The 22668-nt window shown below is 46.6% G+C and overlaps 1 protein-coding gene across 14 annotated transcripts in view; it reads right to left on the bottom strand.

Moving 5' to 3' along the window:
• The window catches only part of PLEKHA6 (pleckstrin homology domain containing A6), a 200314-nt gene that overhangs the window by 2958 nt on the left and 174688 nt on the right, over positions 1–22668 (bottom strand). For 11 of the 14 annotated variants that reach the window (XM_083508779.1, XM_083508788.1, XM_083508790.1 and 8 more), the window contains 10 exons: positions 21698–21809; positions 20944–21083; positions 15410–15539; positions 14269–14378; positions 11468–11653; positions 10747–10911; positions 9368–9501; positions 8398–8540; positions 5476–5596; positions 429–3626 (listed from right to left, as the gene is read on the bottom strand). In XM_083508779.1, coding sequence (XP_083364905.1) covers positions 5484–5596; positions 8398–8540; positions 9368–9501; positions 10747–10911; positions 11468–11653; positions 14269–14378; positions 15410–15539; positions 20944–21083; positions 21698–21809 — 1233 coding nt within the window. In that variant the 3' untranslated portion in view covers positions 429–3626; positions 5476–5483. Of the gene's footprint in view, positions 1–428; positions 3627–5475; positions 5597–8397; positions 8541–9367; positions 9502–10746; positions 10912–11467; positions 11654–14268; positions 14379–15409; positions 15540–18267; positions 18418–20943; positions 21084–21697; positions 21810–22668 lie in introns of all 14 variants that reach the window. The other 3 variants (XM_083508777.1, XM_083508784.1, XM_083508783.1) reach the window with 1 other exon arrangement.

Raw genomic sequence — 22668 nt, 5'->3', positions numbered from 1 at the left:
GGCACACCACCATTAAAGCCCCGCCCCGTGACGTCAGCGCGCAGCGTCACGCGGGGGGGGGGACGCACAAAAGTGAACGTTTTTTCCCTTCCCCTTGCCGGGGTGGGAGGAGGCAGCAGAGCGAGGGCAGCTGAGGCGGCGGCGGCGATAGCGGGCGGAGGAGGAGCCGTCGCCGGGAGTTGCTGCTGCTGCTGTTGCTGCTGCTGCCCGGACATGCCGGCCTCCTCCTCCTCCGCTGTCTCGCGCTCCTCCCTTTTGCGCGAGCTGCCCCGCCGCTCGGCACCACCACCGCGGAGCCGCCCCCGGCTCGACGCGGATCCTCGCCGCCGCCGCCTCTCGCCGCCCGACTCGCCCGCCTCCCTCCCACGGCACACCAGCCGGTGTCTCACGGCACAGTAGTGTGCCGCGGCACACCGGTTGGGAAACACTGATCTAGAGCATTGTACTGGGAGGAAAGTTCAAAACCATTCTTTTCTGTCAAGCCAACCTTTTCATAGAACTACAACACTGCAAAGAGCATCACTTAAATAAGATTATTTGAGACAGTATTCAAATTATGGTGGATAACACAGGTAGGGCTTGGTAAAATTCAGAGATTCTACTTCTCTCTCTCTCTCTCTCTCTCTCTCTCTCTCTCTCTCTCTCTCTCTCTGGTCAAATCATCCTTCCTGCCCCCAAACCTTCTAGAAACAATATCTAAGAGTGCCATGACCTAAGGGGTGGGAGATCAGTCCACCTTGTAGCTTGAGCAGTATCTTAGAAAACTAACTCATGTTCAGTCTCCATCAGCCTTGATTATATGGTTTTAGAATGGCAGATTTTAGAAGCCACAGCAGTATTGCTCCAATAAATATAGAAAAAAGATCCCCCAGTTTTGATGCACGTTTGACTAAAACTCATAAATACATTTATGGACATGCTTATGATAAAGCCAGGTCCAGAATGAAGTTGCTAACTTTTTTGGTGAATGTATAAGCATTTCAAATCAACCAAATTGCCACCTAGAAGTTGAATCTCAATCTAAAGTGTCAACCCTTCAAGGAAACAATCAAACAAAACATTGAATGAATGGGAATCCAGCTTTTTAAAAACAAAAACAAAATAACCAAGACCCCATCTGAAAATCCAGCTCAAGGGAATTAAAAAAAGAAAAGCCAGCTGCATTTTTGTGTTCTAAGCTAGAGTTAGAACAATCTGAATTTCTTTCAGAAAGATTTGAGACAGAATGAAGGAACCAGTTTGGGAAGACTTTGTCCAGCTTGACCTTATTTTTGGTATGAAGCAATTTCATGTGCCTCATGATGGCCCAACAATATTTTGAGTGTAAAAACTTTGGCCCACAGGGTCCAAGTAGAAGTAAAATTCTTTCCAAAAGGTGTGGTGTGAGGCAGCCCATGCTTTAATGTTACATCTCTCTGGGTTTGCTGTGCAATGCCCTATCCACGCCTGAGTGCTATGCTGCAGAACTGCAAAGCCCTTATTGCAAGTTGGTGCCAGCTTTAATGCAGAGCTTGACTACTGTTAAAAAGGTCTAGGTTGTGTGGTGAAATATATGTCCAGCCCATGGATCACTAGAGAAGAAAGCATCCTCCGAGAGCACAGAAGTTGACTACCACGGCCCTAAACGATATTCAGATAAGCCTTACCAGGTATAAGTCCCCTTTCAGAAGACAACTGCAGGGCGAAAGAAGGTCCAATTTAGACCCTCATTCTGGTAAGGTATGAATCAGCACTGTTTGAATACGTTTCAAGAGAGGTTTGGTTGGTATTTCTTGAGGTCTGCCAAGTCCTCTCTCTTTGCCTGCACCTCTGGCCAATCTCTATTCTGAGCTGGTTCTGCTCTCAAACTACTGAGAAACTAATGAGGGCTCATTTGAGGTGGTCTGAGCTTGGAGCAGGTGCATCACTAGTCCTATGCTCTTAATATACGAGCTCAATTGCTCTGAAAGGTCACGGCAATGATTACTGCACCCTTCAGAGAGGAGATTGATGAAGGCTGCAGGCGTCTGTGTTTGAGAGAGAACTCTACTTCCAAATCACCTACAAGCAGTGCTTTTCTTCTGGGGGGATGCAGGGGGACAGATACCCCTAAACAGTTTGTGAATCTAAGTTTGGCCTCATTGAGGGGCAGAATTTCAATATGAGTAGGAAAATGAGAGTACTCCTAAACATTTTTTTTTAAGAAAAAAAGCACTGCCTACAAGCTGTTGTGGTGGGGAATAAAGCAAGAGGATACATGATGAACATCAGGGTTCTTGCTTCAGTCCCCCCTCCTCCAGTAGCCAGGAGAGTTTTGCTTCACACATTCCATGGAGGCTGATTCATGGCCCTCCCAGTCTAGTTCAGATCTATATTCCATCTAGTCCCCTATCCAGTTTTCATCAGCAGTACCTGATGGTGCAAGTGACAAGTGCTTGGTGAACACAGTGATCTATCCAGCACACAGTTTTGATCCTATTACTTGAAGCCCTGGAGAAGCCAGGAGGAAAATGCTCAGTGGCACTCTCCCGAGTTGGCTGCGATGTGAGAAGAAATATCACCCATCCAGACCCAGTTTTGTTTTTTCTTCCCCTACAGATAAAAGACAACCTCTCTGGGTTGCAGAAAGCATTAAAGCTTCACCTAGTGGCGAATCACAGCCAACTAAGCTTTTCTAACCTCTTCCCTCCCCCATTATATCTTCCGCCCGCACCCCTAAAACACGTCCACATACATTGCCCGCACCTTCCATTCCATCCACCCAACCCCTAAGCTCAGGAAAGAAGAAAACGCCGGCCCATCCCAGCCACAGCAACATCCTCACAACCCTAGCAAGATTCCAAAGCCACTTCGGGTCCCCACACGGTCAACCTTCTGTCTTCTGCCACATCCACAAAGTTCTGTCCATCCATTTGTGCTTCCTTGCTGTCTTTCCTTTTCCTGTGAAAGGCTGTGAGCATAAGCAGGGAAGCGTGGCCGTGCACGGGTTGCTTAGCTCCACAGGCGAAAGATGCTAAAAGCCATTCTGGTTGGCAGAGGAGAGACCAAAGGGCTGTGTGTGTGTGTGTGTGTAAGGAGGGAGAAGGAAGAGGAGAAGAAACATCTAGTGCTCACTTCAGTAGAGGGTTATGAATTCCCTGGCTGCAGATACAAAGTCATTCTTCACACAACCTTCCTTCCCTGCTGCCGGCACTTGCAGGCTATAGAGCTCCAGGAGATGAGCTACATCACCTCCCAGTCTTGCTGCCAGCATCCCTTTTCTGGCTCAGTGCTGCCTCTTTGCCGAGACACAGCTGTTCTTTTGCTGCCGGTCCTTAGCCTTGGGAGTCTGCTGCACCTGATACAGAGGACCTGTCTGGCAAGAATGGAAATGGCTCCTGCACTATAGCCTGCTGAACTGTGGACAGTTGGTACAGGCCATATCAGCAGCAGCAGTGGGGCAGGAAGAAATGGGACCAAGGCAAATGCCATCCCTGCTCTCCCTATTCTTTCCCAAAAAGTTTCCGCAGCTTGACTGAAGGAGATGGGTGTGCCAAGAGAACCCTAACAATGACCACGCACGTTGTTCAGTGGTTGGGGTGCAGACGCCGTGGGTTAAAACGTGGCTCCGTGGAACTTCACAGCATTCACAGCAGCCAGGGCCTGTGCTGGAAGAATAGGAGAGAAGAGAAGAGAGTCAGTGACAGTTGTTAGAACCTAAAGTTGTGGGCCTGTTGCACAGGCCTTTGACATTTCCCTCACAGCAGGCTTGAGGGATTTGCAGAGGCTGTGAATTTGCTAGATGTGCCTTGAAGGAATAGTGAGAGGTTTCAATGACATTAACAGCTTTATCTTTCTCTCTGGGAGCTCTCTCAAAGCCTTAAAGGTCTTCACCAAGAAAGGTTGGGTCAAACACATGTCAGTCAGAGTTCTAGCACACAGTTCAGAAGCACACTCTAAAGTAACCTTTCCCAACCTGGTGTCCTCAAGATGTTTTGGACTACAGCTCCCATCAGCCTCAGTCAGCACAGCCAACCTGGAGAGCATCAGGTTGAGGAATACCACTGTAAGAATTTTTGGTCTGTCATTTTGGTCTGTCAACCACAGATGATGACTAAACTAACATATAGTGAGAAGAAAGTCCTACTTTATCAAATGGGGCCAATGCCCAGGCCATTGTCCAGCCTAAAAGATGGAGTTGTGGCTTATCATAGATGCCCATCTCCATCTTTTGGTTCAGTTCACAGAAGCAACCTAATGTGTTATAGCCACAGAACCTGTGGCCTTCCAGATGCTGATGGACAACAACTCCTGTCATCTCCAACCTTTGACCAGGCTGGCTGGAGCTGATGGAAGACTAAATCCAACAAAAAATAATATTTCCATAGCTTTGTCCAAATTTTGGATGTTCTGTAGCAGTTGGTTTGTGAAAGGAGCAGCTATGGTGTCCCTAATGGTGGCACATAGCAGTTCAGCTTAACATCAACCATTCCTTTAGTTATGAAGTGGCACATTGGGTGGGTGGGTGGGTGGGAAAACTGTTATGCTAGCTTTCCAGCAGGTTGGTGGCTGTTGCTTTCTGGGAGGGAGAGGGATGAAGTGGTGGGGTGGTCAGTGTGGTGCAAAAGCACTGGCAGAATCAACCGAGTGCTCCTGATGGTGCATTTGCATCATGCTAACCTTCCCACGGCATTGTCCTTCCTCTCCCAGTAAGCAACAGCAACCTACCTGCTAGGAAACCAGCAGCCCTGACCTTGCTGCTGCCCTGTCCCACAGAAACACCACCCTAGTAAGCTGTAGTGACACTGGCGTTGGGATGGTGGCTCTGCCGCTACTGCTTTTGATTTCCCTGATTAAGCTTATGGCCTTTTAAAAATAGAAGTTGCTGGGAACTGCAAGTGGGCAGAGAGCTGAAGTGTTCATGCCCAGCCTGCAGGCTTCCCACAGGTCAGCCACTGTGAGAATGGACTGTTGGACTAGATGGGCCATTGCTCTGACCCAGCAGGTTCTGCTTATGTTCTTAACTTAAGTATGTTTTCTGATTTCAATACACCCAGTGTATTGAGAAAATACACCCAGTGGCATGTTCGGGCCCAGGCTATCTACTGTGTTCATGACATGACCAAGCAGGGTCTCCTGGGTCCATACTATGAGCTACAACAATGTGCTCATTCAAGATTATTCTCCTGGTTTAATTGGCACGGGGAATCATTGCTCATTGAAATAAGGTCACTTTGCCCCAGGGACTCCAGAACAAAGCATGGCACCTTGATTCACCACAGAAGCATCTTGCCCTTAACTCTGCAGAAGGAGACTGAACTTACACAGCACAGAAGAAAGGGTTACCTTAGTGGATCTCAGTGAATGGATGGATTGGTGAGGAGAGGAGATGAAACTCTTGGAAAAGAAGCTTACCACTTCTTTTCTCCAAGAGACCAAGGCATATAGAGATATGAAATGAACATAGTAAAAAAAGAAAAGCAAAAGTAAAAGTAAAAGTTAAAAAAAAGTGCTTACTTTATGGCTCAGACACGCATAAAATGGCTGTCGCCGCCCTGGGATGAATCAGACGAGAGGGACTTGGTCGGTGGAGTCGGGGAGGCTGGGGAGGTGGGAGGGCTCGGGGTGGCACACTGAGCTGGAAACAAGAAATGGAGACAGGGTCTGAAGAGCATACAGAAATGGGAAGTAAAGGCAAGGAAACACATTTCAAAGAGCAGCCTTTGACAACCTGGTGCCTTTCAGAAGTTGCGAAACTACATCTCCCATCAGTCCCAGCTAGTGCTGGCTGTGGCTGGTGGGGGTTGCAGTCCAATAACATCTGGAGGGCACCAGGTTGGTGAAAGCTGCCATACAGCAAACAGGGGTTAGAGGAAAGGGAATAGGAAGCATGATCAGAAATCACAGAGTGGCACAAAACAGCTCCCTCCTCATGTTATGCATGTGTGATTTCCACTAACACTGCACAGAGAAAACCACAAAGGCAATGATGGGAGCAGCACACCATTCATCCTGTAGGGAGGTAGACACACCACCTTGTAGGAAGATGGGCACCCTACCCTGCCATGTGATTAAAGGAAGGCTGAATTATAATTTTTTTGCTTGGTGTCTCATCAGAAAATAGCGCTAAGCATTAATATTCATGTGAATGGAATGCCTTCATAGCAGCCCCGGAAGGTGCAGCTATTCATGATAGATTCTTTAGACCAGACGTGGCTTGAATAATAATAATCTCCCTCCAGCTTCCTGCACAAGCCTGGCTACAAAGCAAATAAGTCAGCATTACACAGCAGCTTCTTCAGCAGCCAGAGGTAGCTGGGTAGTAGAGTGCAGGTGGTGGGAAATCCATCAAATGCAATGATAAACACACAGCTAGCAGGTCCCCAAGCCATTTTCATCAGGCCATGAACCCCATTGCCAGCTGCCGTGTTTGCCATTCCCACAGCAAAATCACATTCCTGCATTTGAACAGGGAGGTCTCATAGGTTGGCGCTGCACTGTGTGAAGAAACACTGTTTTGTTTTGTTTGTCGTGAATCTCCCGCCATTTGGCATGACCCCGGTCTCTTACTCTTTTCCCAGGGTTGGACTGATAGAAATCGAAAACGCTCAGAAAGGGAAGCAGCGTTACACATGGTGTCTTGGACTCCTCTGGTATTCCCCTAATGGAAACCAGTGGGAACTGCCCCCTGCCATGCATGCATTAGCCTAGGACAGCAAACACATTGCTCTCCAGATGTTGTTTGGCTCCAGCTTCCATCAGCACCAGCCAGCATAGCCAATGGCCAGGAGTAATGGGAGTCATAATCCAACATCTAGAAGACACCATGTTGGCTGTCCCTGTACTGAACAGTAACACTACACCTCCGGGGAAACATTCCATGCATCCTCTTGTGTGGGAAAAAGCCCCCAGGTCTTTTTTCTTGCTTAGGCAGCCACTGCAGCAGCAGCAGCAGCAGCAGAGGAAGAAAATGTGCAGGCCAAGGAGAACCTTATTTTCTCCTCTTGTTAGCCATCTGGTTGCCCCCGCAGCCAAGCACAAGCTCATCTAATGCCATCATTATAGGGAAAATTGGAAGCTGTGCCCATCAGCAGCAACAGCAGCAGCTGGTAATAGCAGGAAGGGCTAACTACTTCATCTTACTCAAGACCTAGGTTTAGGAAGAGAACTGGACCTCTTTGCACTTGGCTCACTGGGCAGGTACGTGGTCTTCCTGCCTAAGCTTTAAGCTAAGGCTTCCTCCACTTGAGATATGCTGAATTATTCCCGAGTCCCTCTAAATGGATGGCGACCTCTCAGTACTTTGGGCCACGGAAACTGGGCTGCCTTTGTTGGAGGGCCCTGCGTTGCATTAGCTAGTTACCTGAGGTTTTTGAAAAAATGGGAAGCAACTGGTTATTTTAAGACCACCTAAAAGAATGGGCCAGCTTTTACATAATATAGATATGCATGGTATATATTTAATTTGCTAGAATTGATGTTTCCACACATCAGCGGCGTAGCGTGAGTTGTCAGCACCCGGGGCAACGCAAGTAATTTGCGCCCCCTAACCCGGGGCAAGGCACGTAATTTGCGCCCCCCCTAACCCCTAACCTGTGAGTTGCCGCTGGCGCTGCTGCCCAAACGACGCCGCTTGCCCGGAGGAGGAGGGGGGCAGAGAGGCGAGGAAAATGCAACGGCCCAGCAGCTGCAGCAGCAGCGGCGGAGGAGGGGCTGTGAGGAGGGGCTGCCTGGCGCGTCCTCCGCGGCGAGCGCTGAGAGCCGCTGCCTGCCGGGCGCCTTCAGCCGGGCGCCGCGAGACATGCGGCTCTGCTACAGCCTGCGCCCGAGGCTCTTCGGCGGCTCCGGAGGCAGCGAGCACGCCCCCCCCAGATGTTGCGCCCGGTGCGGCCTGCCCCCCTTGCACCCCCCACGCTACGCCACTGCCACACATCACTTCAGGACCCGTAAGTTTATGCCAATTGCCAGGCATTGCTCCTTAAGGGCTGCAAATTAAAGGAGTAAAAAAAGAGGACAGCAAAGTTCAATGTAATGCATGTCACTGCACAAGCAACTTGACAGCCGAGACCAATTAATATATGTTTGACATTATGTGGCACTTGGCAGCAATGATGCAAATATGCCCCTTTTGATACATCGCCACTAGTATAAAAGCAAAGCACTGCAGCAGCACGTCTGGCGTTGCAAGACAATTCTCTGGCCTTTATAAATCACTATAACTAATTTAAAGCAGTGGTTCTAATTTACACCGGCTAGCATGCCAGCTGTCAAATCCATCTTATTTTGAAAACCTTGCCTGCACAAGGGAATTATGTAGTCATCTGTAATTCATTTCTACCATGACTTATATATCCCACACTTAAATGCAGAACTTGCAGAGGGAGGAAAAGCCTTTTGTTTCTTTGCGGCTGTATTGCTCCACTGCCTAATCTTCCTTACCTGAGAGCATGCGGCCCCGTCGGGAGGCTTCTGCAGCCAAGGCGCAGGAGATCTCTATTCGCTTCTCCTGTTCCTGCAGCTGGGTTTCTGGGTCCTGGGTCACGTCCACTTCTCCCTCGTTGAGGGGGACCACATTCTGCATGCTGCAAGAGAGGGAATTTGGGGTTATTACCTGCAGCTGGCTGCCCCAGGACATGTTTTGGCTACAAGGGAGTTAGCACTTGAAGTGGCAGATCAGTGGGATAGGAGAAGCATTGATAGATGGTACACACATACAAACATCACTATTCCCTGAAGAGGGGCCACTGCAAAAACAGCCCCATGAGAATTAAGCATGTTCAATAGCCACAGAATAGTGACTGGTTAGAGGGGAGGAATGGAAAATAGGTGGAAATGGAATGGAGTATCCTCACAGAACAACAGCTGAGTGATAGGAAGGAATTCTGACAAATATGGAAAGGGAAACAAAAATTGCAGCAGTTCGAGTGCTCGTCTGTACTCAGGAATGGAAATCAGTCAAGCAAATTCAATCAGTATTTGTTCACATAGTTCCACAAATGATACATATTTTATTATTTTGTTTTACATTGTTTTGACATTTCCTTTACAATGACATGAATGTATCTTATGTAAATAGCTATGTGATTTATGGAAATTGCCAGCTTCTTACATCCCTTGTCGTAGGTTATCTACAACTGGCTAAGCTGCACAGCTTTTCTATTGTATTCAAAAAATCTGGGCTTGTGGGTGGGGGAGAAATAGAAGCTAAGCAGGGAAAGCATGGGAGCCGGATGTTTTGTTTACAATGTCATGCAGATGCCCTGTTAAAAGTGAGTGAACAGAGCATGGCTATTCCTCAGTAATTGCCCATGGAAAAGCAGGCATAGATTGATGATCAGTGACTGGATGGCATAATGAGAAAGCAAAAACATGTGATGTGGGCGAAAGAAGGTTCTGGTCTGCAATGCACCTGGATTTGGCAATCAGCGTCTTTATCCTCTCCACTTTCTTTTGCTTCTCCTTCATCTCCTCTGGGCTCAGTGGAGTATCAGGTTCCAGCTCAATGTACCTTTCTGGGATGAGGACTTTGTCTGGGGTGGAAAGCTGAAGAGCAGAACGAGACAGACTGTGAGCTGAAAAGGTGGCAATGAAGATTAACTGACATAATAACCTTTCTTGAGCATCCAACCCTTGGCCATGATACTACCCACATCTATTTCTAATAGAAGTTCTAGATCAGATCTCACACAAAACACCCTAACTCTGAATTGGGCTACATAATTCTCTCCAGATTGTCCCCTTGTCTGTCCTGGCATTTTGACATGAAGAAGAAGAAGAAGAAGAAGAAGAAGAAGAAGAAGAAGAAGAAGAAGAGTAGTAGTAGTAGTAGTAGTAGTTTGGATTTGTTATCCCACTTTATCACTACCCGCAGGAGTCTCAAAGCCGCTAACATTCTCCTTTCCCTTCCTCCCCCACAACAAGCACTCTGTGAGGTGAGCGGGGCTGAGAGACTTCAAAGAAGTGTGACTAGCCCAAGGTCACCCAGCAGCTGCATGTGGAGGAGCGGAGACACGAACCCGGTTCACCAGATTACGAGTCTACCACTCTTAACCACTACACCACACTGGCTCTCAATGAAGACAGCATTCTTCATCCCCTCCACCCCTGCAAACATACAGCGTAATCATTTAGCCAGGGCGCACACCCCATACAAAGTGGTAACCCTCAGGGACCATCTTTTTTATCTTACTTATTTAGTACACTAATATTCTGCCTTTCCCCCATTATAGAACCCAAGGTAGTCTCACACCCAAGCACCAGTCAGACCCAAATCTACCTAGCTTCAGCAAGGTGGCTACATCGTGTGCCACAGTGACAGCTGGTAGGGCAGAAGGCTGAGAGACCAACAGCAGGTGGAGTCAGAGCCAATGACAGACAGAGCCAACTTAAGTCTGCTTTTGTCCCCATCCTTCTGCCTGCTGAGTTCTGTAAGTGAAATACTGAGACTAAGGAGGAGGAAGCTGACAAGGCAGCACCCCCTGCCTGGACTGGCTGTAAGCAGGAAGACAGGTGGGGGTTGACTGAGGTCAGGCTAAGATGGATGGAGCAATGCCCCATTCGTCCTAAGGGAAAAGACTCCACTGCCCTCAGACCATGCCCTGAGATCTTGCTCCATCTTTACATGTACTTCTGTGAATTTCAAACCAGGCACCTAAACCACACTGTAAATTCGTATGAGGGAGAAGGATCCTATGGGGAAACCCAGCCAAATGGACAGGATATAAATAATAAATTTATGATGATGATGATGATTTGTAGGCCAAGGTACAGAGGAAGCATGGACTTCACCTCCTTGCTGATGTCCACATTATAATGCTCTGGCTCCAGCTCCATTTTGCGCAGACGTGCAATCTCCTCCCGAGGAGTCTCATACATCCTTCCAGAGTCCTCAGAGCGTAACGCTGCTTCCAGATCAGATATGTCCACCTCATGGATGCTGCGATGTCTGCGCACCTAGAACATATCATGCCCCCACCAACACACACATTAGAGTTGGGACGTGAAAGAAATGCAGATCACTCTCCATAAGCACTTGCTGGTATTTTATATTTCATTCCTTGCCCGTTGCCTCCATCGTTTTCTCACCTGCCACACTCTAAGGCAGCCTTCCTTTGGTCATGCTGGCTGGGTCCAATGGGAATGGTCACTCAAAAGGTCAGTCAGAAGGCCGCTATGCTGGGAAAGGGCAGCTCTGTGGTCTTGCTCTCAAAGGTGGCAACTTTGTATTGTGGGCTGCCTTATACCAGGTGGGCAGACTCACATGGCCGAATCATCTCTACCATTGTTGTGCAATTTTAGGTGCCAAGCCAAAACATTTTCATTTACCCAGGTCTTGGGAGAGTAGTTCGTTATGTCAGTGGGCTTTTTTGTTGTTGTTTTGGAAGTGGGGGTAGGATTTGCTGCATATCTGCTTTTAATGTCTTTGTAATTTATACAGTACTTGTGCAAGTCACTTTGAGACACCTTAGTGCAAAAATGTAACTAATAAACAACAACAGGGATACATTACCACTTTGTAAGAGGCAGGTGCTTTAGAGAGAAGGCTGTCTGCCTGTTGCTGATTGGCTGGAAGCTGCAAGCTCCGCCTCTTCTCCTTCATAGAACCACTTTGGTGGCGCTTCATGCGATCAATCTGCTCCTCTACGCTCATCTTTGCCTTCATTTCATTCGAAAATACTGCACTCTTTGGCCTGTCCTGGGGAGACACACACACACGAGCCTCGTGGGTATATATAGCGATGGGAAGAAGCTGGTTTATTTTGAGTAGGAAAATGCCCTGCTAAAAAATCTCCCCTGAATTTCCCAATGTTATTATTCATAGACCTATACGTAACCTTTTTGGTTTCTGTTGTGAGGAGAAGAAGGGGCTCACTTGAGATATCAGGAGAGAAATACACAAACATAGAAAGCTGCCTTGTGCAGAGTCAGGCCATTGGTCCATGCCTGCATACACACCATAAGCTTGCAGAACATGACTTCCCACAAAGGATCCTGGGAGCTGTAGTAAGTTATGGGTGCTGGGAATAGTGATGCTATGAGGGGTCTAGAATACCCAGAGTTGTTTGGAGGAAGCAATGTGTTTTAAATGTATGGTGCATATGCAACCCTAGCTGAATATTATCTATACATTAATTGGCAGTGACTCTCCAGGATTTCATACAGGGATCTCTCTCCATCCTACCTGGAGATGCTGGGGATTGAATCAGCAATGCTGTACCACTGAGCTATTATGGCCCTTCAAGATGGAGAGCCAAGGGATGGGGAGACAGGACGGGCAAAGTGAGTCTGAGAGATTGTGATTCTGAAAGGGGTGACAGATTTGGGAGGAGAAAAGAGGAAGCAATTTAACAATCCATTGGCTGCGCTCTGCAGCTGTGAGTTTATTGCTGCTTGTGCATTTTTTGGGAACAGAACGGCAGTTACTGAGTGAAAAGAAAGGATGAGGAGAAAAGACAGATGTTGACTGACTTCAGCACCCTAGGGGAGAGTTTCCAGAGCACTGCAAGTGAAAGTTAAATGCTAATCTAGTTAAGCTCTTTCCTGGCGACACTATCTTCAGAACAAAAGAGGAGAGTTGGTGTAATTCAGTGGCCAAGGGCAGAAGGGCTGTGGCTCAGTGGTGCAGAATGTGCTTTGCATGAAGAAGGTCCCAGGTTCGATTCCCAGCACTCTCAGGTACTACTGGGAGAGAACCCCACCTCAAAGCCTGGAGAGCTGCTGCCAGCCAGTGTAGACAGTACTGAGCTAGATGGTGCAAATCAGTATAAAGCAGCTTCCAATGTTTCTAACTAGATATACAGTAGTGAGAAACAAAAACAGCAGACTTGTCTCCCCACCTCTTCTCTACCTATTAAGGCCTCATAAAAAGGAAAGGAGGAGAGATGGGATGTCACTGCATTCTTTCAAGCAGCAGCCAATGGAGTGCACCACCTTTTGAGCAGCAGCCATGTCTTGCTTCTTCCTAAGAGCCTGGGATAGGAAGATCCCTGTTCAAACCTTAACTCTAAAGCCATCAATTGACTTAGCTCTAAGTAAGCCATATTCTCTCTGCCCTCTAGCCCTTATTTGCAATAAGGGGGATCATAGCAACACTGACCTACCTCATAGGGTTGTCATAAAGATGGTAGGAATTGTGTATACAAACTCCTTTCAATGCTCAAAAAGCAACACAGTAGAACTTTGATTGTCAAATGCTCCGGAAGTCAAACATTTCAGTTTTCGAATGCCAACAACCCAGAAGTGAATGCTTCCATTTTCAAACATGCCTCGGAAGTCGAATGGCTTCCAAGGCATATTTCTCCATTTTTTCAATGGATTTTGCTAACCAGCAATTGTGACTCAGTTGTCAAATGTTTTGGAAGTCAAACGGTCTTCCGGAACTGATTACATTCAACAACCAAGGTTCCACTGTATATCCTTGACTGGTATTCCTCCCCTCTGAATATTAAAGTTCTCTTGCCATCTATGCAGAGGAGGGGTGGTTTGCTTTGTGGGCTCAGTGCCCAATGCCGCATGCCCCCTGGCTCTGCTTATGCCCTCCTTGCATTAGGCAAGCTTCTGAGGCAGATGCCAGCTGTGCTTGCGAAGTCTCCTCCTCACAATCAGAAGACCTGTGTGATCATACAGAGGAACGGACACAATGACATCTAGCTTACCTTTAGAGCTTTGCTCATAGTGCAGAGGTGGGGCAGGGAGATCTTTTCCAGCCTCTGGGGTCCATTTTATGTTGGTTTTTAAAAAACATTTACTTGGTTGTTCTTGTTCCGCTTTTAAAAATTATTCTAGCTGCTTTTAAGGATATGTCAGTAAATTGTCTTGGGACATATATGTGGAAGGCAATTCACAAGTGAATAGATAATACCAATCTTTTTATGAGCTTTTTGCTGCTGTTTCTAAACTTTTGCAACTTTTCCAAAACATGAGAAGAGGTGAAAGAGCTGTGATTAGGATCTCCTCTCCAGCTACTAACAGGAACAGCACCAGGACTTGTCTAGTATGTGTCTCTTCCCCCAGGGTGTGTCTATGTGTGCGCAAGTGTTCGAGATTTACATCAAGGAAAAGGCATGGGGTGTGTGGAGAGAAAGGCTAAACACCCTCTCTAAAATTGCCATGCCCCTTCAAAGCAGCCCCAAGGTGTTCTAACTAGTAAATCAAAACAAAAAAGGAGACTATAACCTGAGATCTTCTTAAATTCCTCTCCCACCCTCCTGCTCCTTTCCCATCTTAGCAAGCTGCATAACCCTCTCTGTATGGCCTCAATCCCTCTGATGGTAATTATAATTAGGAAAAGACAGCAGAATTTGATCTTACCCGGGCATTCAGCCCATTGGCTAAGTTGCTGGCACCCCTCCGCACCACACCTGACATGGGGATGGCGTCATCATCCATGGGTGATTTGGTCCTTGGGGGAACAATGCCAACTGGGAGAATGCAGAGGAGAGGGAAAGGTGTTTCATCAGCAAGAAGCAAAAAGTCAAGTTTCTGGCAATGGCAATAGGTATGGACAGACATAACCATGTTTTCTTTATTTGGGACACCATGGCCCTTTGATTGCAAGGAGAGATGGCTTCCCACATCCACCCAAAGATTAAAAAACCTACATTATTTTCAGATACCAAGAGGCTGGAACAGCAGGATTTGACAGCCACAACTTTCACTGAAAATGCTGCTTCTAAGTATTTTTTATGCCACATTTTTCAGTTGCATACAGCTACACACAAGGCTGTTTATATCAGAACACTGTAATATCATACTACACAACAACTAGTTATATTGAAATTAAACAGAAGTGTAAGAGACTTGTATCTAGAGATGAAGCAAGCTCATAGGCCCATTACATCTTTCATAGTTTTGTAGATATGGAAGTTTGGATGGGTGCAGCTTGTCATATCATAGGACCAGTGGGGTGAGCCAAGCTGCACCTGTCAAAATTCCTTCTTCCAAACATCCGAAGATGCAGGAGCCTTGTCCCACACTGCATCTGGTCATCTCCGTGGGAAAGAGCAGAAGAGTGCTAATGGTGTTGACCAGACATCTGTGTCCTTCCAGATTTCAACAGCAGCCTGCACTAGAAATGTACTGTTGTAGTGAAGCTGCTTTTGCATCTATTAAAACTAAATTGCCATCATTCCTAAGCCCATCTTAATGGACCATAATGGAAATGGAAGCTTTATTCTTTGAATATCCTTCCTCCTTGAGTCCCATTAAAAACAAAAGAGGAGTCTTGCTGGGTCAGACCAAAAGTCCACCCACAACTGCTTCCCACAGTTGACAACCAGATGCCCACAAGGAAGTCCACAAGCAGGCCATAAGGGCAACAATATGGAGCAGATCTATACATACAATCTATCTGCCAGTCAGGAGGACTACTCAATAGACAGGTTGTCTGGAGGAGTCCTAATCAGTAAGCCAAATCAGGTCCCCTCCCAGGATGTACATTGTTTGCCAGTACCTTTGTTGAGAGCAACTTGCTTATCAGCATCCGGGTCTTGCCTTGTCTGCAAGAGACCAGCCTCCACAGCAGAATTTGAGGCTGACGTCCGGTGATGGTCCTTCTTGTTCTGCTCAAAGCTGGACTTGGACTGTGGGGGCAAATACAATTCCCTGTGAGGAACTGCAAGGGAAGCTGAAGAGAGGTCCTGTCTCCAAACAGCTGCCACTTTCCTTAACTACACAGGATTTCAGACACAGACAAACACACATGCCAAAAATGAACAGGAATGCCCACACAGAAACAGTGAAAGGAAGCAGTAATCAGAAGAAGCACCTTTGCCCCTTGCCCATCATCCAAAAATGACCCCAAGGAGTGTCCAATGCCCAAGAACCAATCAGCTGGAGAAATAGGGGCAAATTCATGCTCAACTCAAATTTGAAGAACCAAAAGCAAATCAAAGGTGTGGTGGTTCAGCGCACACTGTATCCAAAGCACTGGCATTTGGGAGCAAAGATCAGTGGATTTTTTGTGCTTCTATCTCAAAATAGTGGTGCTTAACACAGTCCCAGCCTTCCAGAGTTTTTCTTATCTGTGGATAAGATTTCCACTGTTGTTGTTGTTTTGTTCAATTGAAAGGCAAGCCTATATGAGCCAACAGTCCAAGTAGAAATGGTACCAACAGCTTAGGTACAAGGTTTGTCTCCATCCCATCTACTCCTATTGCTAGCAGGACGCAGACATTTAGGATATAAGTATTGGTGAAGGAAGCTAATTACATAAGCTGCCGTCACCACTCCACTGAATTGGAGACTCAAAACCATACAAGAGCAACAGAGCTTTGGAAAATCATTGCCCCCTTGATCAGAAAATATGCAACAGCTTGAAGAGGTGTTTCCCCACCCCCACCCCTTCCTCTGGGAAAGATGGGCATTTTAACATTGGCGACGAAACCTCCCCAAGTCCCTCTCCTTCTGCTTCATCTCAAGAGCATCTCTGTGGGCAATCTCTGCTATTAACACAGATGACTATCACAGGGGATGAATGCAGGGAAGGGAAAGGACAATAGAAGTAAAACCACAGCGAGGAATGGCAGAATGAGCCAGAGCAGTTGCAACCATTATATTGGTCCCTTGCACCAAACAGCCTTTCTGTCAGCCTGGGCATTTTATGTACATCATAATGAACTCTGTATGTGGGCCTCTGTTACAACATAAACACCCAGAATAAAAGGCATGAGTCTCTGTGCATTTTGTGCTGAACTTCTAGGCAGTAAAATGTTTGAGGGTTCTATTTCAATCTGGTCCAGAGTGAACATTTGACTCACTTCTCTCTTGTATCACAATAGCATCCAGTTCTTGATAAGTTCATAGGAATGACTTAATCCTATAATGGCAACTTTATCCATGGTCACCAGTAAGGCATGTTTTAAAACTTAACTTTTGAGGTTAGTTTTATTACTATGATTGGGGGGGGGAAATGCTTTGTGTTTGAGGGGAAAAAAGCACCAGCCTTTTAGAAAATACAACAACCACCTTAATTCCTCATTTTAATTTCTTAATTCTTTATATGGCCTTGCCCTAAACTTTGCTGTCGCTGTCTGACTTTTGGGATGCGCAAAACCTGTGAAATTCCACTTGGGGAAAAGCAAAGGCGGCTTTGAAGCGAGAGCAGCAGGAGGCTTGGAGGTTTTCTTCCCCCACCTACTTTGCAACAGACCTATAATGGTTGCTTCCCCCCAACCAGCTCTTATGAGATCCCAATGGCATGATATCCCCTCTCAACATGGGAGATGAAAAACCAGCTCAGCAGCTTTAAAACATTTCCACTACCTTCATGGGGTTTAACACGGATCAGATTCTGCTTGGTGGAGATGTGAAACCTTTGCCGATATTAATCCAAGGTTATCTTACAAACTAAGTAGAGAGTTACTCTCTGAGGAACGTGTCATTGTTCATGATATTCTTGTGGACTGATGTGTTTTGTATTATCACTTTCCCACTGGGCAAAGAGGCCCACAAGCCACAGGATACTTGGCTATCAGTATAAATATAGGCCACAATCAATTGCGGCCACAGAATTGCAATCTAAGGCTGGAGGCAGACAGTAATTTTTGAGAGAGATGAAGGGAGTCTGACAGAGGCATTGCTTTGCATGTACATTTAATAGTTCTTTTGTCTCATTATTGGTCAAAAAGGTTTCACAGGTTTTTGAGTTGTTTCAAAAACCCGCAAAACCACTTCACCAAAAGCAAACACCAGTTAAGGAAGCACACCAAGCAGCAATTTCTCTTTCAAGATGGCTTCAGCTCTCTGAAGAAAAGAAAAGAAAAAATATTGTGTGTCTCCAGCCTAAGTCTCTGATTTGAAATCTGTGTCCCACTCTTGTCTTCTGTTCTCATCCATCATTAGGGTATATCACAACCTGCCATTGAGAGGATGTAGCTCCTGACATTCTCAAAAAGGCAAATTGCCCCAAAGGCTGTTTGGCAGATGACATTTTTCATACCTAGGCAAAATCTACACGTAGGAAAAATATCATGTAATGGGCTTCAGGGAGCATAGGTTGCTTGAGAAAGATGACTGGTTAACCATCCGGCTAGGAGCAGCTGGTGGGGAGAGGTGGTAGTGCTGTGGTCCTGGTCTCTGGGCACCAGTCCCATTACCATGTACCAGGATGGTGAAAGGGTTGGGCAGTGTGGGTTCACCTGCACTGCACTGCCTAACCCTAGCCCTGCGCTGTTGCAGGACACGACAATGACGCAGCATGGCTCCTCCCCACAAGCTGCTCCCGCACCTGGCTCCACATCCCTCCCCAGTTCCAGGTGAGTGTGGCAAAGGATAGAGCATGCCTCCAGCTCTCAAACTCCATTTTGATACCTGTCCCCTCTTCGCCTCGCTGCTTTGCTGCCAGGAAGGGGAGTTAGGATACGGCCAGAGGCGGCTTTCGGTAGGGAGCGGAGGGACAGTCGGAGGAGATTCCAAGGGCACATATGATTTGGGGAGGGGAGGTCGAGGTGGACCGGGCTCCTGAAGTGGAGAGGAAGCCGAGAAGTGTTAGGAGTAAGAGCAGAGAAACTGTGAGAAGGGGAAGGAAAAGAGAATTAGTGAGACAAAGACTCCAACAGAGACAGGTGTTACACCCAGGACAGGGCACAGCTGCAACCGAGCACCCAGGAGCCCCGACGCCAAATGGCCGGCCTCTCTTTCCATGCTGGGCAACCCAACATCAAGCCACACAAGCCTGGGATGAGCCTGGTGTTACTGGACCAAAGGCACAAACTGCGAGGGGACTTTCAGCCGCTTCCAAAATATCTGCCATTTCAAAAAATAAGAATGCATCTCTTTCAAGGCACATTGTCCAAAATGCAGATATTTTATGATCCCTGCAATCTGCTGCTTGCCCCACAATGTGAACTTATATCTATAGACACAACTGCTGTAGGTTTGAATGACCCAATGGTGATTGCATACGTGCTGAAATCCCAAGGTTTCGGGAACACAGAAAATGATACCCCCCCAAACATGCATGGGGGTGGAACATGAGTGGGTCTGGGGTTGAAGGTTGATTTGGGGCTGAAATTTAGGTTCAATGACAGATGGAGCCAGAGCGACCAAAAAATAAAGATGCCCATCCATTGGCCATTTCCCTCATTGCATTTGGTCATTTGTACAAGTTGGAATACAATATACCAGTATCTGCAATGCCTTTTATAGGCATGGAAGTAGCATAGGAAGTACCATATATAATTGTCCAATGCCTTTTGACTCAATTTATTGGATCAGGCTTCTATTTAGGATGGCCAGAGGTTGTAGCAGTAAAAGAAGTTGCTAATCTCCCACCGACTCATAACTACTGAAACTGAATCATTCCAAAGTTTTAGGATGCTTGAAGTATCCCAGCCTAAGGTGCGTGTCAGCTGCTGTCATATCTGAGCACCTTGCCATTTTTATGTGCATCACGTGAAGACCAATTCACATTGCATCTTAAGGCAGCTATCACTACATGGAGAGCTGCTTGTGTAGCAGCTTTTCTCTGTGCTATCAATCTTCTTCTTTAAAATAGTTGCTGATGTGGCGTTGAGATGAATGGCTCACAAATGCTGTGCCCACATTATTTCCCCCCACCCGAAAAAACACACACAATAGGAGCAATTTCACCAGGAAAATATAATGCTGCTCTATACCGAATCAGACCATCGGTCATTCTAGCTCAATATTGGTAGCAGCTTTCGAGGGTTTCAGACAGGCGTTCTTGCCAGCCCTTCCTGGTGATGCCAGGGCTTGAACCTGGGACTTTGTGAATGCCAAGCAGATTCTCTATCAATGAGCTATGGCCCTTGCCTAATGCTCTGCAATGATACCAGCAATGATTCAGGATTAGTAACTCGATAAGTGAGCAGACATAATGGAAGAGTAAAAATGCAGAGTAAAAAGCCTTCAAATAATTATCCTAATTGCTCATTGCCGCAGTTTCCCAAATAAAAGCCAGCGGAGCAGTGAAAGTGGCTATATCATCTATCACATAATTCAGTCTACTTGAGGGGTTGTCTTACCCCTATGTGTCCACCTGACTGCTTTGATCTGCATAAAGGCCACTTTTATAAGTGTCACATAACAGGTATTTTGCTCTTGCAAAGAACTGGTCCTTTAGAGCAGCAGTGCCTACTCTCTGCAGTGGGCAAGAACGCCTGTGGTACTGTATTCAGCACCAGCTTAAACCTTTTTTTGTTTAGGCAAGTCTGCCTCGACGTGTGCACACTGCATTGTGCACATTTGTTTCAACACTACTGATTTTATCTATATTTTGATCTATTTTACGTCAGTTAGTTTTACAGTTTGGTTTTAGTAGTATTTTCTTATGTATATTTTAAATTGTGTTATGTAAACTGCTTAGAGATTTTTGTTGATTAATCAATATACAAATCCTGTTAAATAAATAAGTATAGTGATCAGCTTTGGGTCTTTTGATTCTAAAGGATTTTTTTAAAAAAAAGGTGAGCACAAGCACAAATTGTGTTAAATTTCAATGGGTGCTGCAGGTGATTGGCCTGCTGTATCAGAGTGCCAGTTACCTGGAATCTATACTTCAAGTTGCCAATCCCTTTGCTGAATACTTATAGTCTTGAAACTAGAAGGATCAACACAGCTACAGGAATATCAAATGAGTAAGGTTAGCGCTACCCTGCTCTACCAACCTTTTCTTTATCTCCCCTCCTATTGCATATCTTGGTTTAGAACTACTATTCCAACTGGGAGCAGGGGGACTGGAAGTCTGGAAGCACCCAGAGTTTCAAGGTGTTTAAGCCAATATTACGATCTTTAAATGGTTGGGTCTATTGCCAGGGTCCCTTCGACTTTCCTCTGAAAAAAATGTATTGCAGCCTCCATCACCCACGCCAGAGCAAGGCCTGGGTTGCCACCTACTGGTGGAACGATAATCCTGGAAACAGAAGTGTTACGAGAGCATCTTGGCCACGACTGGGAACACTTCCCCCTCTCCCATTTTGCTGCATCTTCATTCAGGCTGCCCTGGGCAATGATAAATTTGCTCACCTCGTTGCTGCCTTGCTTAGTAGGGGAGCTCTGGGATCCCGACACAAGAGAGAAAGGGCTCAGGGGGCTGGTGAGGCTGGCTGAGCTCAAAGGGCTGGCTGGGCTGTTGGAGCTGTAGGTTCCTGATGGGCCAAGGGATACTGCGGAAAAATAACACGGAAAAGGTAAGCCATTCATGCAAACCAACTGATGGATGTATCAGCAGGAAAGGTACCACCTAGAGAGGCCAACGGAAAGTGTGTGTGTGGTGGAGGGAGGAATTGAACCTTCCTTGACAGATCTGTAAACAAAGGAAAGTACCCTTTAAAAAGTTATGATGGTATTGGTCCTGATATAGGTCCTCTACTTGTGCCAACTCCAGACTGATGCAGAGACTGTCCTGCCCTCCTGCACCTATGTCCTGGTTGTCATGCTGCTGGCACATGGACTGGTGTGGTTTATGGCACAGGGAGCTGTAGGGTCCCTTCCAACTCTATGATTCTACGAAACTCTTGCTGATGCACAGCCAATTACACAGCAATCTACCATTAGTTCCTGATCTATCTTCTGCTTACCCCTGGTCTAAATGACAGTGACACTCTTCAAATAGATTGCGATAAATGACACTCCTATCCTGGTTGCAAAACATTTCCAGGTGGCAGATAGCAAATTTTGGGTGTACGCATTGTGGAAGGAGTGGCAGATATTGAGATAAGAAGCCAATACTTCTGCCTGCGACTCCAAAGAACCTGCAAATAAAAGGCGTTGCACTTACCCCTATGCTTTGCTGTGTCTGTGCCCCGGGATGGGTTGTTCTTCCGCAGCCCCTCCATCACATCCTGGATCCGCCAGATCTCCTTCTGGATTTGCCGGTTGAGCATTTCATTCTGAAAGGGCCAAAGCACCCAAAATAATAGTAAGTAAACTAGCACTGCTTCCTGAACTCGATCCTTGTGGGGGGAGGGCTGTGGCTTATCGGTAGAGCATCTGCTTTGCATGCAAGAAGGTTCCAAATTCAATCCTTGCAGTCTTCAGGATGGGCTGGGAACTACCCCTGTCTGAAAACCTGGATTGCTGCTTCCAGTCACTGCAAGCAACTCCGAGGTAGCTGGAGTCACGATCTGTCTTGGTACAAGGCAGTTTCCTATGTTTCTATTTCTTTTAGGTAAAAACTGTACGTTCCCCTTTATATAAGTGGTGGTTAACATTATGTTGTTGGACTAGAACTCCCATCATCCCTAACCACTGGCTATGCTGTCTGGGGCTGATGAGTCCTGGAGTCCCACAACCAGGGGCAAATCTACTATGAAACGAATGAAACTTAGGCTTCAGGGCCCCTAATTCTGGAAGGGCCCCAGAAGCAATTTAGTCCACATTGCTTAAAATTTGTGAGGCACATTGATCTGAGTCAAATTGATTACTTTTTTGTTGTATATATTTCCCCCCAGATTTAGGTCGCCACTGCCAACAACAGGAGGAGGGCCACAGATTAGCTATCCCTGATTGACACTTCTATGTATACAGCTAGAACTCTGCAATGGGAAAAGCAGCTGGAGGAAAGGGGATTTAAGCACCCACTCAATTTCTCTTGGCAAAAATTGCCACTTTTACAAGCTTCCGTAATCCCAAAGAGATCTTTTTCTCCAAGCTTAGCCTAGCTTCTGCAGAAGGCACACTTTGCTATGGCAACCCTGGGCAACTGCTCCTCTTATCAAGGAAGCCGATGAGCAGCCTATAATCAGAAGT

The sequence above is a fragment of the Podarcis liolepis genome (genome assembly GCF_965112155.1).
Source record: "Podarcis liolepis genome assembly, chromosome: 6".
NCBI classification, from domain to species: Eukaryota; Metazoa; Chordata; class Lepidosauria; order Squamata; family Lacertidae; genus Podarcis; species Podarcis liolepis.
The sequence above is the reverse complement of the archived record's forward strand: the minus strand, read 5'-3'. Positions and strand labels throughout refer to the sequence as shown.